General features: G+C 33.6%; 3 protein-coding genes across 4 annotated transcripts; 1 reads left to right on the plus strand and 2 right to left on the minus strand.

Moving 5' to 3' along the window:
- The first annotated feature begins 2,843 nt into the window (after window positions 1-2,843).
- On the plus strand, window positions 2,844-4,085 carry LOC118045672 (aquaporin TIP1-2). The gene is made up of 3 exons (XM_035054361.2): window positions 2,844-3,033; window positions 3,129-3,379; window positions 3,504-4,085. The coding sequence occupies exons 1-3, from the start codon at window positions 2,901-2,903 to the stop codon at window positions 3,876-3,878; spliced, it is 759 nt and encodes a 252-aa protein (XP_034910252.1). The 5' UTR covers window positions 2,844-2,900; the 3' UTR covers window positions 3,879-4,085.
- Window positions 4,086-4,941: 856 nt separating this feature from the next.
- LOC118045675 (uncharacterized) lies at window positions 4,942-9,259 on the minus strand. Its single transcript, XM_035054364.2, has 9 exons — window positions 9,100-9,259; window positions 8,917-9,002; window positions 8,614-8,661; window positions 8,438-8,526; window positions 7,846-7,899; window positions 6,529-6,596; window positions 6,247-6,296; window positions 6,034-6,131; window positions 4,942-5,296 (listed from the first exon to the last, which is right to left on the minus strand). The coding sequence occupies exons 1-9, from the start codon at window positions 9,156-9,158 to the stop codon at window positions 5,189-5,191; spliced, it is 660 nt and encodes a 219-aa protein (XP_034910255.1). The 5' UTR covers window positions 9,159-9,259; the 3' UTR covers window positions 4,942-5,188.
- Window positions 9,260-14,799: 5,540 nt separating this feature from the next.
- LOC118045673 (transcription factor MYB48) lies at window positions 14,800-16,223 on the minus strand. 2 transcript variants are annotated; one of them, XM_035054363.2, is made up of 3 exons: window positions 16,015-16,223; window positions 15,790-15,919; window positions 14,800-15,529 (listed from the first exon to the last, which is right to left on the minus strand). In XM_035054363.2, the coding sequence occupies exons 1-3, from the start codon at window positions 16,127-16,129 to the stop codon at window positions 15,046-15,048; spliced, it is 729 nt and encodes a 242-aa protein (XP_034910254.1). In that variant the 5' UTR covers window positions 16,130-16,223; the 3' UTR covers window positions 14,800-15,045. The 2 variants fall into 2 exon arrangements, with proteins under 2 accessions (XP_034910254.1, XP_034910253.2); XM_035054362.2 differs by having other exon boundaries at window positions 15,986-16,040.
- Window positions 16,224-16,677: the final 454 nt, after the last annotated feature.

Consider the following 16,677-nt stretch of genomic DNA (forward strand, 5'->3'; position numbering starts at 1 on the left):
TTTCCTATATGTATAAGATCCTTAATTTATAACTTAGTTTTTTTTATGACATGAGTAGGAAATGAGCCAAAAACCTCACCTCTCTCATTTAAAAGATTGTTTATGTCCGTAGACTCACTCAATCTCCTTCCAGCATAACAAGTAGGCGGATTGAGAAATAAAGTATTTTCCGGGAAGCCCACATAGCCGTCCAGAGAATAACAAATGTAAGCAGATAAGATTAGAAAATAAGAGGTGGAGGAGGAGAGGGAGGTGGCAAACATTCTTTAGCACACCTGCCCTGACACCTCCATTCGAGGACAAGATGAAATCATGCTGAAACCAAGATTATTTTATGCATAGATTAATGACATGACGGCATTGGAAATAATTATCAAACATTTACGTACATGGTCGGTTCAATAATCATTTATGATTATGTATGTATTCATATGGGAATGCCAAGCCCATCATTGCCGTCTTACCTGCTTATTTTTCTATGAATTTTAACAGCTTATTTGACCTTATTCTTTTCTCCGATTTCTTAAAAAATCCAGTATAATTAAGGATAAGTTCATAGCAAACTGTTAAAATAAATGGATTATGGTGTAGGGCATGATTCCATGATGTATGAAAGGATCTGAACACCCTTACTAAGGGGTAAGAGGATAAGAATTGGAAAGCAAGAGGAGTTTATCTTATATATAGCAACGTTTTGAAAACACGATGCAAATCACATTCCCTATAAATTTAATTTTTTTATTAAAAATAAATGTTTTTGTATATTTTAAATCGTTTTAATGCGTTAATCTTAAAAATAATTTTTAAATAATAAAAAAAATTATTATTTTGATGCATTTCAACACGAAAAACACTTTGAAAAACAACTTCAACTACACTCTAGAACTTGTCACATTGTGGTTGCTGTTGTTTTTCAAATAACGTTTCGTGTCAAAATACATGCCAATGATTTTTTTTATTTTTTAAAAATTATTTTTAACATCAGCACATCAAAATGATTTGAAAACACTAAAAACATATTAATTTAAAGTTAATCAAAAATTTTCAAATTTTTTCAAAAACACTTTTAAAACGCAAAAACAAACAGATTCAGTTATATATTTTATTATTAAAATATACATTTATTATTTTATTAGTTTGTTTGGTAATGTGACAAGGTTTTTTTTTATCTCAATTATAATTTTAAAATTATTTTATTAATTAATATACATCGTATTTTTTCATGAGTTACATTAAAAACATTTACAATTTTGATTACAAAAAAGCTGCGACTTATAGCTTTTTTTTAAAGTATAACTTGAGAATTGAAAACAGGTATTCAGCTTGATTTGATCTTCTATTTCAAATACTATGAAACTAAGCATGAACCGCCAAGAGCAAGGACAACAATAAAATAAAAAATAAACTATATAAGGTGATTTGATAAAAACTTGAAATCAAGAAATTTATTTTTTTTCTAATCTTAGATGAGCTATGTTGTTGCTAATATAATAACCACTTGAAATTTATATAGTTTTTAAATTCAGAATCTGTAAAATTAATCAAGATACACACAAATTAATTTGGATACCCACATTAAAAAAAACAAAAACAATAACAAATTATATACTTTGTGAATTTGTGAGCAAGTCACGAATAAGCATTTTATCAAATTAAAAAGAAAAAAAAACAAGGGCTTATTTTTTATTTTTGCTTTTCAGAATTTGTTGACTTCTTGTTGATCTAGATGATTACAAATGCTCGTGATGATGAGTATATGTGAAACGGAGAGGATATATCATACCTGCAATTTTTTTTTAATTTTATTTCTTATTGTTACAACCTCAATAAAAAAAATTCATAGTGGAAAGTCATCATAAATAATTTAATGTCATCACAAGTTGAGGTTCTGAATTAATATTTATACAATGATTACATAATTAGTAGATCTGGTGATAGAATAACACTAAATTTATTTATTTTTTATTAATATGAGTGTTCAGACTAGTTTACTTATACCTCTACTAATTCCATAAGCCTTGAGCTTAACGACCATGTAAGTTTCTAGTGGTCCTGAGATTTATGAGATTCAAACTGGTAACTTAGAACTTGATCAATTAAGATATACCTCTCAAAATTATTAAATTCAATTTTTTATATCATGAATGGTTGGATGTGTTTTTTTAAATAACTAAAATATTATTAAAAATGCTTTTAAATTAATTATTCACTTCATTGGCAACAGCTCCACATATATCATCACTAAATATTTATGCCAAATCTAACTTTAATTACAATAATTAACTTTGATTAGAATTTAAAAATACAAAAAAATTCATTAGTAAATGAAAAGGTTTTCGAAAACATAGGAATGGTTGTTTTTTAAAAAACTTATTTGAAAATATATTATAATAATATATTTTTTTATTTTTTAAAGTTTTTTGTGATATCAAACATTAAAATAATTTTAAAATTTTAAAATTAATTTTTTTATATTTAAATTTTTATCAAACGCCCGTTTACAACGGAGTTCCAAACAGCTCCTGCTCACATCAGTACAACATAAACAAATCCAATGGTCGGTCATTCGACAATCATTGGGGGTCCCCCCACCAAACCAACTATTGGTCGATGCGAGAACTTCTCCACCGTCGAGTAGCCGGTCTTTGTCACATCAGCCATACACGTGGCAAAATAGCAACAAAATGGCGGCCCGCCTATCAGAAAAAGACAGGTGGCTTCCAGGAAGGACCTAGTTAAAAATATAGCTGGAATCGGATATAACCGGCTGTTCCGGTTCATGACCGTTCCATGAGACCCCCTATATATACCGTCACCGAGTGATCACCACTCATCAGCTTCAGAAACGTGAAAATTCAAGGCAGTTTGAAATCAGGCACAGAGCTTATTAAATTACTAAAATGGCAATCACTAGCATTGCATTCGGATCTCCAGCAGAGGCTGGCCAACCTGATGCACTCAAGGCAGCTCTAGCTGAGTTCATTTCTATGCTCATTTTTGTTTTTGCAGGGGAAGGCTCTGGCATGGCTTTCAGTAAGAATCTATTAATTCACCACTCTGTTTTTTTTTTTTTTTTTTTCCCTCAGTTCAATACCTGGTAAATAATCAAAATGATGAATGTTTTGCAGATAAGCTTACCGATAATGGCTCGTCAACCCCGGCCGGGCTAGTAGCTGCATCGTTGGCTCACGCCTTTGCCCTTTTTGTTGCGGTGTCGGTCGGTGCCAACATTTCTGGCGGGCATGTAAACCCTGCCGTTACATTCGGTGCCTTCATTGGTGGCCATATAACATTCATTAGAACTCTTCTGTACTGGATTGCCCAGTGCCTTGGATCTGTAGTTGCTTGCTTGCTTCTTAAGGTGGCAACTGGTGGACTGGTAAGAAATTTTTAATTGCCCCATCACCATTTTTATAATCTGTGCAATATGCATGTAACAACTGTGTATTTACTGAACCGTGTTGGTTTTTTTTTTTTTTTTTTTTGTGCGTGTGGTGTTATAGGAAACATCGGCCTTTGCTCTATCATCTGGAGTTGGTGTATGGAATGCAGTTGTTTTCGAGATTGTGATGACCTTTGGTTTGGTTTACACTGTGTATGCAACAGCTGTTGACCCAAAGAGGGGTGACATTGGGATAATTGCACCCATTGCTATTGGTTTCATTGTGGGTGCTAACATCTTAGCTGGTGGTGCTTTTGATGGCGCATCCATGAACCCGGCAGTCTCCTTCGGGCCAGCTGTTGTAAGTTGGACATGGGACAACCACTGGGTCTACTGGCTTGGTCCATTCGCTGGGTCTGCCATTGCTGCCATTGTCTACGAGGTCTTTTTCATTAACCCAAGCACACACGAACAGGTCCCCTCAGCAGATTTTTAAGAAGTTGAAAACTCCATACCTTGGATGAAACAAGGTTGAAGGTTTTTGAAGACACATCTGTGGTGGTGTTGTTGGCGTTGTTTTTACCTGGTTTCTGTTAATGCATGATTCCTGTAATCTTTGTCTGGTTTCTCTTCAATCATTTAAGAATTGCCCACTTGTGCCCACTGCACAAGGATTAGGCGAATGCTTCCACTTTGATTAAAAGGTTGCTCAGAAAATTGGTCCCAGGTTTTTGTCTTGTGGAGCTGAGTAGGTTAAAGAAGGTACAAGGATCTAAAGCACCACCTAAGATTCATATGCCCTAATCAAAGCCCCATTAGACAACAGTGAGTCAAGCATGTAGCTAAACAGGGAATTGAGATTTAATCATTTGGTGTATGAGAGTGACTCACTATTCACACGCGATTATGAGAATAGGAACCAACCTAATAACAGAACCCTCGGTCCTAATGTTAATAAATACTAAATAAATTGCTTATAGCTAGCTTTCTGTTTAGCTGCAAATCTAGGACGAGAAAACACTTGAGTTGAAACACATCTAAAAGGAAAGGCAGTTAAAGCCCCAGATATGGATTGGAATTATGTATGAACTTCAAGATTAATTAGCTGAAAATACAAATCTTAACATAACTGAAGACCATTAATGAAAGAACATCGGATGAGAGAGTAAATTAATCACAACTAGGAATTCAAATGAGTGGAAATTATCGACCTTAATATTTGTACGGATAGAAAGCCATGTTTGAAATGTTTGTGGACTGTGGTTTAGGAACATCAGTCTGTACTGGATTCCAAGGCATGCGCAAGGAGCTTTGATTCATGATCATATCTAAATAAGAGGCATTGATTTGCTAGGCAGAGTACATTGCACAAAAACATACATGCAAGATTCAAGATGGCATGCCATGATACAAATTAATGGACACCATATAGTAAAGGTCTGCATGTTTTAAATAATTACTTTTACATTATGTAGCACCTGTATGATTAAAGCAAAATTCATTTATTTATTAAGTTCAAATTCTTAGCAGGCATGAGAAAATAGAATTAGCTCACCTCGTAAATAAATGAAAGCCCTCTCATTTTCAATATACAGCAACTCCATGCATAATCAGAATTTCATGTCAAACTTTCATAACTGTGCACCAGCCTGGCAGACTAAAAAACATGGAGCTCCAGAAATCATATCTCTAACATTCAATAAAGGTAGCAAATGCATCGATCAGATTTGTCAGAAATTAAATACCAAACACAATTGATAACAACAAGAATGGTCACCAGGCGTCTCAATGAAAGAACTCTAGCATTCACTTCTTCTTCTTTGTCTCTTGATGCCTGCCCAATTTTGACCGTCGTTGCTTTAACAAATACCGGTAAAGATTTAACCAGAGGAAAGGATAGCAGAGAAGCACAACCTGACCAGGAAATTCAAAGATACAGAATTTGATGAGTATTTAAATAGACAACAGTTCAGTAGTTCTGCTCTTTATCTGAAAGCAAAGGAGAAACGCATCCTGGTGGTGTTTATGATGCATACACATACCACACATCAGGGTGACATATTGAATCTTAAAAAAATTTGCAAACTACAGAAGGCTTGGAATGCTTTCACAAGTGTTCCAGCAAAGAAAATTTCCAATAATTGAAACGTCATTACAATCAAGTTTTTAACTTCAAGCTGGGAAGATCTCATTATGATTTCATACATTCACAACCAGGCTGGAATGGTAGAATAGGCTTGTCAAGTGCATTAATGTTTGTCAGCGAGTGTGAAAAACCCAGATATGCCTTATCATACAGCATTTTCCAATAAAGACCCATCACACAAACCCATTCCACATTTCTGCCAATAATGTTTTGCCATGATGGTAAGACCACCATCTAAAAATGGTGATCCAGAAACGGCAAGAATTTGATTTTTTAAATGACCAGAAGAAAATGAAACAAGTAAAATCACCACACCCAATTGCAATCCTCAATACAATTTTCTCTTTAACTATGAAAATCCATACTTGATGCCAGTTAAATAAATTTCATTCCCTGATCAAAGTTTGACTAATTTCCATCTCTTGCTTCCTCTCAGGAAAAAAACCAAAAACTCTAGTTTGAGTGAATATAATGATAGTGCAACCTCACAAGAAGTCAGACATACCCTGAGAAAATTATAATAGCTGAAAGGAAAAGCAGCAAAGAAATCTGCATAGAGATTCTTCTTCTTTACAAATGGAAGAGCTTGGTACATGGTCCACACTGCATTATAGTGAATGATGAATGAAAATCTTACAAGATAAAAGGCTTCTAAAACAGCAGATGAAGTGGCAAGTAAATCATAAAAATAAAGACAAGTGAGAAATCATGCACTGACTTTCACCAGGAGCAAGTCCTATAGGATACAGCACAATGAACGCGGTATACCTAGCAAAAGCAGAAGTTATAAAATACATTTAACAATAATTCAGCTCCTACTGCACAAATTCTGACACTAAACACTGTGTTTGCACGCATAAGTTTCGATGTGTTTTTATTTGAGTGGATGGGCGAGAGAGATTGATGTTTCAGCAGGAAGTTTGTTTCTTTGAGCACAAGTGCGCGCGCATGATTCAATATGTAAGATTCTAATTTAAACTAAATAAAATAGAATGCCAACCTGAGGTATGTTATCCAAGACGGGCAACTTCCGATGCAGTTCAAAGCATAATGTGAGTACCTAATTACCTGTACCAAGATTATGAGCATATCATTTTTTGGTTTTCACCCAAAGCTATCTTTAGAGCAAAGAAAACAAGGAACAAATATGAGCAGAAGCATTGGATGCAACATACAATATGTTAAATAACCAATTCAACCTAAAAGCTTAAGTTGTTAGGTGAAATCCTAAGATATGATTTATATTATTCTCTAACACACTCCTTTAAATGAAAACCATTTGGACTTGAAACTTGCACAGGCTCACACCACCTTCTGCTTGATTTTTATCAAATAAATGGGGATAGTGAGATTTGAACTCGTGACCACTTGGTTATCAAGACTTTGATATCATGTCAAAGAATCAATTTAACCCAAAAGCTTAATCTATGAGGTAAGGTCCCAAGATATGATATATATTATTCTCTAATATAGTAAACACTAAATAGTCTGTTGGAACTCAGATAAAAAACAAAATATGCATGTTATATAGTATATAGATAGGGGGGTTAACACAACAATCCTCAAAAGGAATGACAAAGCACAAGAAAACAAGCAAGTAAAGCCGCAAATGGAGCTCCAGTTTTTCAGCACCATTACACAGACTAGACGACCTTTTTATGAAGAGGTTATGGAATCAGACATCAAGCATTGAAGAATATGACAAAGAAAATCATAAATATCAGACCCTAAATTTAGTGAAGTCTACTAACCTAGAATTGCAGGTTCCATACTAAAAATAACAATTCACCTTTAATGCTAATACAAATCAACAATACACCCATGGAAACTGAATGGTACCATAAACAAGTTGATCCTTAATAAACCCCCATTACTTGCATGCCTGCCAGCATGTATTCTAGCTTTAGGTTGCTGCTGTTCTAGTATCTGACATTTTCTTCTACTAAGGGGCAGTCAACAGCGTACTAAATATGTGTCCAACCAGAAAAGGGATCAGTGATCACGTGTATTTCATTTATCAGGCTCTTTTCTTTCCCTTTTGCCTTGCTTTCCTAGAACCATGAAAAGTCGACAGCTCAACCAAAAATGCAATTAGAAAAAATCACAAGGAAGCTCATTCAGTTTTCAAATGCAGAAATATATCAAAAGAGCCATGCAGTTGCCCACTTTCATGCATAAAAACCTTGCTATTTAAGTCACTGAAAAAAAAAATCATTGTTACAAGTGAAACTTCCTCGGCTGTATACAGATAAACCACAAAACACACAAATAAAATTTCTAAAATTCAAGATAATATGCCAGTAGTTAAACAACTGACCTCGGCCATACTCCAAGCAACAAAAGTTATAAAAACTGATGGTAATTCCTGGACCTGCAAAATTTACAGAATCATTTCATTAAAGCTAACCTGGAAAGCATATCATATAAACGCAAGTGGGAATTCATCAAGTCTCCATTTCATCACGCACGACATAGAGAATCAGTGGAGGTAAGAGACAACAGAATTGGAATTAATTTTGAAGTTTAGAAAAAAAGTAAAAGTGAATCAATTCAAAGAATCCTTTAATTCTTTTAGGTGCATGTATGTAAAGTATTAATGATGCGATTATCCTTAAGTGTCTAGAAATATCTATAGACTAGGATAAATATGTGTGTTAAGAGTGTTGTAATCCAAGTCCAAATTCACGGGACTTCCTATCTTAGAAGAGTACCATAAAATAAGTGAGATGTGTGTTCCACCATGCTTCCCTTCCCCCAATTTTTCTAACAAAAGTACACCATGATTATATTCATTTTTTTATCACTGAAATTTATCAATGGTGAACATATGATCGAGACAAAGGACTCAAATGGGTGTTTCTTTGCTTGCTTAAAGGAAACAAGAATCATAAAAAGGAAGAGATATAAACCTCAACGATTTGACGAACAATGACCAACACGAAATGGGTTCTTCCTCCCCACTGCATAAAAGGGAACAATACCCCACTTGGGACAACGCCTTACATTTCGAAAAGAGAAAGCAAGATTAGATTATTCCATGTAAACTGAGAAGGGACTAATAAAGCTTCATATATAAGTTACCTACCCAATGCTCCATGAATCACTTCCAAGAAAGAAACAGTTTGCAACAAACCTTCAAAAACAAATATTGAATAGAAAACACTTAAAATCAGAATTCAATTTTTAACAATAAAAGATTATATGCTCTAAGGTCCAATTAAAATGCCAAATAAGCTCCGGCAAGCCGGACATAGATGCGGTGGGTCACTTCAAATACGGATGTGTGATCAACCTATCTATAAATTCTTTTTTGCTAAGTAAAATGCTCGACAATAATAATGATGATGTTGATAATAAGACATTAAAAGATTAAAAAGAAAAGGCTGACAGATTAGGTCTCCAGCAGAAGCATAGGCTCCATTGAGTGAGTGAGTGGAAAAGAAGTTAATCAGAATTGCATAGAGAGAAACTGCCCTGCCATGGAAATTAACGATAGTGCTCCATTGTTAATTAGTTTAGAGATAGATAGAATATATAAAAGAGAAGGAGAGGAAGAAGAGGCAATCATTACCATCCAAAGGCCTGGAGGGAATTGTAAGCGAAGAGATAGAGCTTCGAAAATGCAGGCATTGTACGGCTGGAGTCTAGAGTGATGCGTGTGGTTGAGGAGGGTGAACAGTGGGTCTCTCACAACAAGAAAAATCTGCGCGCTATATTCAAGTCAACTCATATAGTTGCCATCTAATCGAAGACAAATCCACAAATTTACAATGGATTTGGCTGTCCATTTCCGCTCCAAGGCCCATACGTCTTATAGTGTATCCACTGGGGCTCGGGTTGCATCTACTTTCTTTTGTGTTTTTCCTCGAATTTCTTGATATTAATTTAGCAAGGGCACTTTTAACATCTCAAAAACCATAGTTGTAATGAGTGGGTCAATTTAGATTGATCTCTAATTTTTTTTCAAGAGAAGATCAAAATGGTGCTGCTTTTAACAAAAAAAAAAAAAAAAATTAACAAGTTTAAAGTCAAGTTTTGACCGAGTCATATCAGATTATTTCAACAAATTAATTCAGATTTTTAAATAAATTAATCAAGTTTTATTATTTTTTTTCAACTCGAACTAGTTCAGCCCTTAAATTTATTGAGTTTCAGGGATAAATCCATGTCTTACAACTGTAAATATGCATGTTTCTTATTATTACTTCTTACATATAAAACATAAATATTTTCAGGATTGTTATTTTCATAAATTACGTTGAACTAAAATTACTCAAATATGAAATATGCTTCTTTTTTTTATCTCGAGATTAGTTCCAATCATACAGAAAATCAGTTTCTTGCAATTTCTCAGCCTCACGGTCCATGCTTTAAACTATAGCACATCTCCAAGGTTAGAGGTTTATGTTTTGTGAGAGATTATTAGGTGATTTTTTTTTTATTATTAATATAGATATTCAAGCCAGTTTATATATACTTCAATTAATTCTATAGATTTTATAGTTAATGACTATATAAATTTTTAGTGGCCCTTAATTTTATGGAACTCGAACAGATAATTTTCAGGAAGCAAACTTAAAACCTAACTAGTTAAGTTATATCCTTTAAAATTGATTATTAAATGATTTCTTACTAGCATAAAAAGTGAGACTCATTTGTAATTATCATGGTGGGTTGTCATGAAGGGCGGAGCAAAGATTAAGAAACAAGAGGGACAAAGAAAACATTCCAGAAAATGTGAGGAAAACATCTAAAAGGAAGAGGATAAATTTGAAATGAATATTTTGAAGATTTAAGGGTAAATTACCCCTGGTCGTTTTGTAGGTGAAGAAGCATTAGATACTTGATAATTTCTCTATCTTTTGTATTTAATCACTAGGCAGTGATAGAGCTTCGAACATTTTGCATTTAGCAATGGAGGATTAGGCATCACTTATGGTTTCGTTCAATGGAGTCGGAATATTGGGCATTCAATTAATGTTTTCTTGGGTGATTGAATAGATGAACATACATTCTACATTTACTTACTCTATCTTTTGACAAGTCCCATTATGAAATGTGATTTTTTGAAAAAGAATTTTAAATTTTTTTTTATTTGTTTATCATTATTTGAAATCATTTATGAAGTTGAATTTTTTTTTAATTTCATTCTTCAGTTTTTTCATTTATCAAATTTGATCCCTATTTTTTTAATTACTATTTTTTTATTTAAAATAATTTATGAAATTATATATATTTTTTAATTTTATCCTATTTCAACTTTTTTATATGTTAATTTTAATCCTTATTTTTTTAATAATCTAGACAAAAGAAATTAAAAAATTAACAAGTTATTTTTTAGCTTATTTTTCATGAAATAGCCAAAAACTAAAAAGTATTTTTCAACTTATTTTTCATGACAATGTCAAACATCGAAAAATAATCATTTTTTTAGAGATATATTTTTTGAAAAAATAATTCTTTTCAAAAAATAAATGGAGCCTAAAAAATTTATAGCATTAGTTTCTGGCCCATTAACAAAAACAAACTAAAAGCTATATTAAAAATATTTTGCACACACACGCACAAAACACTATGAACCATGATAGTGTCTTAACTTTTTTTTTAGTTATGTTCATTTTCTTTTAAATTCACTCCCCAAGTTATGTTTTATGATTTCATCCCTGGACTATATGTTGTTTCTAATTTGAGCCTAAAATATTGGTTAAGTTGGCTCATTGTGGAGTGCTCGGGGTTATGATGTCATGCCTTAGCATTTTGTTAGTGCTTGATTTAGAAAAAAAAATATTTTTTTCATTACATGAAAATAAATTAGAGGTTGAGGGACTTGATTTGTTATTAGAAAAACTTTAAGGATGCAAGGACCAAATATAAAGGAGAGAAGAATTGATGCACAGGGGTTGAGGTGAGGAGGGAGAGAAAAAAATAAATATATAGATTATCGAGCCTGCACTTATGATATACATTGCCTTAAATAGAAACCCTTGTCATGAAGATTCAAATGACATTAAATAAGACTGTCATTAGAGCTTAGAAAAAGCCACATGCATCTCCTTAATGTCATGGGCTTCCTTGCATGCTGACATGTCACTTGCACATGTTAGGTAAATTTTTTAATTTAATCTCTAATTCTTTGATAACTTTTTAATTTACCCTATATATGACATTCTTTTTAGCTTGATCTTGGATTCTTTGATAACTCCTCAATTTAGCCCTAGATTCTTATGTCTAACTCTAATAAAAGGCCTATCAAAAAAAAAAAGAAGGGAAGAGAAATGAAAGAGATAGATGGTCCAGCTAGTTTAACTCATTGTGGTTCTGTTCAAGACATGGATTAAAAATTTGGCTTGTTAACTGGGGTCAATCTAGTACGGCATTGTCTTTTTATATCAATTTCTAAATTATTTTTTATTTATTTTATCCTTGCATGGTTTGTTATTTTGCATTTTAGCCTAATTGGGTTAGGTAGATGTTAAGAAAATAGCAACTTCAGAATTTTTTTTAGAGCCAGATCAGGTCTTGAACAAGAAGATAAAGTCACATGTTGACCTGTTAGGTTAAACAAGCCATGTTGAAACCCAAGCCATGCAAGGAACTACATCATAGAGCAAAGTCAAGTCAATGAGAAGCACAAGAACTATACTAGCAAGTTATTTTTTTTATTTCATTTTTAATATTTTTTCAAAAACTATTGGTATATAATTAAAAGAAAAAAAGAAAAAAAGATGCTAAACAGGCGCATGACACAATACGAGGTCGTATTTATTTATCTGCATCCATCTCCTAGCATTGCAGGTTAGTCTTTATTTATTGTTTACAATTCTTTTTAGTATTTATTAATGTATATAGATATCGATTAATTTTATTGAACATGACTGATCAAGTTTTAAACTCGCATTTCAGATCTTTCATTGCCTGAGAAAAAAAAATCAACAACACTCACATATTCTTTTGCGTTATATAGAATTGATTTATGACCCGAAGTGGAGTGCTACATCGCATGAAAGAATAAAAAAGCGCAGGATTCAGTGAGGAACAAGCTAGATGCCTTTTTATAGAAAGCAAATATTTAATTTTCTTATTGTTTTGTGCTCTCAGCCCCATACTTGTGACAATATCCTTCAAATTGAAAAGACATTAGCTGCAGGGAAATTCTATGTATAGTGGTAGCTAGTAACATATATAGCTAATGATGATGTTGGATGCAAGGGAGCCAAGGCACTGCCTCGTCTTCCACTGTATGCATGGGGCTGGGTCTGATATAGATCTTGGAAGAGCCATAAAGTGAAGGAAGAAAGCTTTAGGAGAAATACAGAGCAAGGACACAAGAGAATATATATCACGGTTGGTTGAACTAAGACAATCAATGGAAACAGTACTTGAAAAGTGCTCGTTGAGTTCAAATATTCGAAGAGAAGTGTGGCGAACCTGTTGTAGTTTGAACGAATGTGAAGATTTACTTTTCCAAGCAAACAGATCGAATAAGATGAATTGTACAACTGGTGGGAACAAAATGCAGGATTTTACTGTAGATAGTGGGGAAATGGTCTGGTACTGTAAATTGGACATTTAGCAACTTGTGGGGCATGGTGAGAATCTTTCGCAGCAACCCTTTCTTAATTTGTGGAAGAACCTTGGTATATATAACCTACCACACATATTAAAGTTTTGAAATTAATGAAGGATATGCTTGAATGGTTTAAGATTATCACTTATTTATTGAGATTAAGTGATAGAGAATAATATCAATTATATTATGAGATTTTATCCGAAAACTTAAGTTTTTAAGTCGTTATGATTTTTTGATATGGTATCAGAGTCTTGATAATCAAGTGGTCACGAGTTGAAATCTCAGTATTTCTGTTTATTTAATAAAAATCAAGCACAAGGTAATATAAATCTTGACAAGTTTCAAGCCCAAATTTTTTTTACATGAAAGAATATGTTAAAAAATAATATAAATCATATCATGAAACCTTATCTAATATTTTAAGTTATTGAATTGAGATGGTTATTTAATATTAAATATATAGTTGATACATGCTTAATTCCTCGTTGAAAATCTAGAAAGTTCATGATTCTAGCTTTCTTTTCACGTGACGATCGACATGGATCATCGGAAGGTCTTCTCTATGAGATTAAACTTACTAAATTGTGAGAAGTGCCAAAGGAATCATTACCGAAATACATGGAGGGAGAGGGCATAAACGTTTAAACTGTCATTTTTTTTTTTTTGCCCATTCTTGTTAGTTACTCTTCGACATTAGTGGCAAGCGGGGCCAGCTTAATGAAAGTTCGCAAGATTTAAGTGAAATGAAAGTGTCCATTCTTTTTTCTTTTCTTTTTGCCAGAAGACTTCAATATTGTACGAATTAAAGATATATATATATATATATATATAAATAGTTAAATACCACACTAATTAAACAGATATATAATGGATTTGAGAAGCGAAGCACTAAACTATTATATTATTTCGGGAAGACATGGATACAAGCATTTTATCAGGACCATTCTTTAGCAAAGCAGCTTTTTGGAGTTGGTGCTGAGCAGCCCACAAGCTCGCTCGATCGATCCTTGTAAACTATACAAATTGACCTGCCTAATTAATCCAACATCATCAATCCATCTACCTTTATTTCATCGATACTAGGCATAGCTAGGTGATGATAATGATGAATTTCATTTAAACTGTGCATTTGGGGCTACCTAAACCACAAAAGCCAGTCATGATTTCGTAACTCTATTCCAAGAGAGCTTGTGTAGATCATGGGGAACCTGATGTTTTTTTTTCTTTCCACACGAGTATTGATGGGGACAATTATTTCGTTTAAAATGTGCATAGAATAGATAAGAATATTGTTATGGATTTATTTATTTTTGTATTTTAAAAATATTTTTTATTAAAAAATTTTATTTTTTTTATGTTTCAGATATTTTGATGTATTAAGATCAAAAATAATTTTTAAAAAATAATATATATATATATATATTCATGTATTTATAAACAAAAAATATATTTTAAAAAACAACCATTATTACCTTCTCCAACACCTTTTGTCATAGTTTGGGATCTTGGGCGAAGAACTTTATGCATGTGGTTAGAAATCAGATCCAGAACTGAGCAAAATAATTGTACAGATCAAAAGGGTTAGGTGTTGAATGGTTAATTTCGTGTAATTTATATGAGAAGTGCTTAGATTTCCAATCGAATAGGATGCTAAAATGCTGATGGAACTAATTCATTTTCTATCAATTAAGTAGCAGAAACTTGAATTCGAAATTGATGCTTAAAGGTCTATTATACATTGCTGAACATAACAATCTCCTCATAGAAGATCTGCTAGTACGTAAGGTTATATCTTCCTATAGAAAAGTGAAAACACACAGAACACTGGTACAGGTGATGCTTAAGATGATGACACATAAAGCTTAGAGAAAACTCATGCTATACAGGGTTAGAGTTTCCTCGGAGAAATATCACATATATTAACAAATTTAAATAAAGAATTTCTGATTAGCCAGTCAAAATCGCTGTCCCATCGTCGTAAGGGAGAAATATCTTGCCATCTTCTTCACCGAAACTCCAAAGGGTGTCTAGGCAGTAGTCCCATGACGGCGAAGCCAACGAAGGACAAGAAAAATTGCAACCTTTTTCACTAAACCCATCACAAACTGGTTCAATAGTGTTTTCAATGTCTTTCCATATGTCATCCATCGAGTATCCCTTCTCACCTCCTTGCACGGCGCCCTCACCATTTTTTCCGGCTAAAGCAACTTGTTCGAGCCCTCCTGTGTCATAGAAACTTGTTTCTCCTGTTCGTGGAAGAGGTGATGAATTCACTGTAGTGGTATTGGATGAAGAGGAACAGTTTGAAGATGACAGTGAAGGGGACATGGCCCTTTTCCTCTCTTGAGCCTTCTTCCGCATATGAGTCCTCCAATAGTTCTTTATTTCATTATCAGTACGTCCAGGTAATTTGCGAGCAATTCTTGACCATCTGCACATGATAAATTTTTTACCACCAAATACTCAGTGAAGATCAACACAATCTGAGAAATTATGTGGGCAAAAGAGATGATGGTTAGGCTTTATACTAAAACAGGCATAGTGAATTGAAGGGAAGTTTGTAAATCAGATTTAGGAAAGTTCTCAGTAATATCTAAGAATCACCATGGAGGAAATAAACTGTAAATAAGTGGTTGGATTATGATTAAAGAGAGAAGAAAAAAGAAGCAAACTTCCGATCATATCTCAAACCTATTTCCCCATTTGGCGTGAAGTTCCAGCACAAGTCTTTCTTCCTGAGGTGTCATCTTCCCTCTTTTAAGACCGGGGTGGAGATAATTAACCCATCGCAACCTGCAACTTTTTCCTGTCCTGTTCAAACCTACAACAAAACTATGGTGTTAAAGGTAGTTCCTTTACAAAACCACCCATCGCCATATATTCATACCTATTACGTGTCTCCCGCCACCTTCAAACCTGATACTTTTGCTATAAAATCCCATCGTCGATCTCCAAATAAGTGCACAAAGTTGATCAGTAGTATGTCCTCCTTTTCTGTCCATGGACCCTTTCGGACCTCGTCTTGCATCATTTTCTTTGTCTCCCTTTTGCCTGCTTCTTCTCTCTGTCTAATCTCCAACGTCCTTCAGCTCACCTTCTTACTGGTACTTAATGGGGGGATCTAGTTGAGCACAGCTCATATTTATACAAGCAAGTTAGCCTTAGTGGGAGCCTGTGTGCAAGTTTTAGTTATTATGATAACCATCATTTTGCAATCTTCACCGTACATTTGGTATGCGCATGCTCATTTTCAGATATTCACCCAATGCATTTGATGTCAGCCACTATAGGCAATAACCAAAGTAGAGATTTTGATATGTTGACGTAACTTTGATAATCAGCTCCTGTTATAACATCGATCGCTATATTACAAACGTGTGCTTCTCCACTGAATTAAGCATTTGATAGAATTAATATAATGAGTAGTAATTAGTAGCTTTAATTTTCTTTTCTGACAGTTTGTTTGATGTCTGTAGCCAGACAGGTGCTTAAGCCAATCGGGACCATGCCAGACTTGTTCGTATATAATAAAAGCTGTGTTATGCTACAGTACTGCTATAAATTCCGAAGCATTAGCTA

The sequence above is a fragment of the Populus alba genome, chromosome 1 (genome assembly GCF_005239225.2).
Source record: "Populus alba chromosome 1, ASM523922v2, whole genome shotgun sequence".
NCBI classification, from domain to species: domain Eukaryota; kingdom Viridiplantae; phylum Streptophyta; class Magnoliopsida; order Malpighiales; family Salicaceae; genus Populus; species Populus alba.

Excerpts from the sequence above, each read along its gene's own strand:
- LOC118045675 (XM_035054364.2), bottom strand. The coding sequence starts at position 9,158 with ATGCCTGCATTTTCGAAGCTCTATCTCTTCGCTTACAATTCCCTCCAG. Across the intron at positions 6,132-6,246 it reads AGGACTTGCTCCTGGTGAAA|TGTGGACCATGTACCAAGCT; the intron begins GTCAGTGCATGA and ends ACTATAATGCAG. Across the intron at positions 5,297-6,033 it reads GCTATTATAATTTTCTCAGG|GTTGTGCTTCTCTGCTATCC; the intron begins GTATGTCTGACT and ends TTTCCTGGTCAG.
- LOC118045673 (XM_035054363.2), bottom strand. The coding sequence starts at position 16,129 with ATGATGCAAGACGAGGTCCGAAAGGGTCCATGGACAGAAAAGGAGGAC. Across the intron at positions 15,920-16,014 it reads TTTTATAGCAAAAGTATCAG|GTTTGAACAGGACAGGAAAA; the intron begins GTTTGAAGGTGG and ends GTTTTGTTGTAG. Across the intron at positions 15,530-15,789 it reads CACGCCAAATGGGGAAATAG|ATGGTCAAGAATTGCTCGCA; the intron begins GTTTGAGATATG and ends TATCATGTGCAG.
- LOC118045672 (XM_035054361.2), top strand. The coding sequence starts at position 2,901 with ATGGCAATCACTAGCATTGCATTCGGATCTCCAGCAGAGGCTGGCCAA. Across the intron at positions 3,034-3,128 it reads AGGCTCTGGCATGGCTTTCA|ATAAGCTTACCGATAATGGC; the intron begins GTAAGAATCTAT and ends AATGTTTTGCAG. Across the intron at positions 3,380-3,503 it reads AGGTGGCAACTGGTGGACTG|GAAACATCGGCCTTTGCTCT; the intron begins GTAAGAAATTTT and ends GTGGTGTTATAG.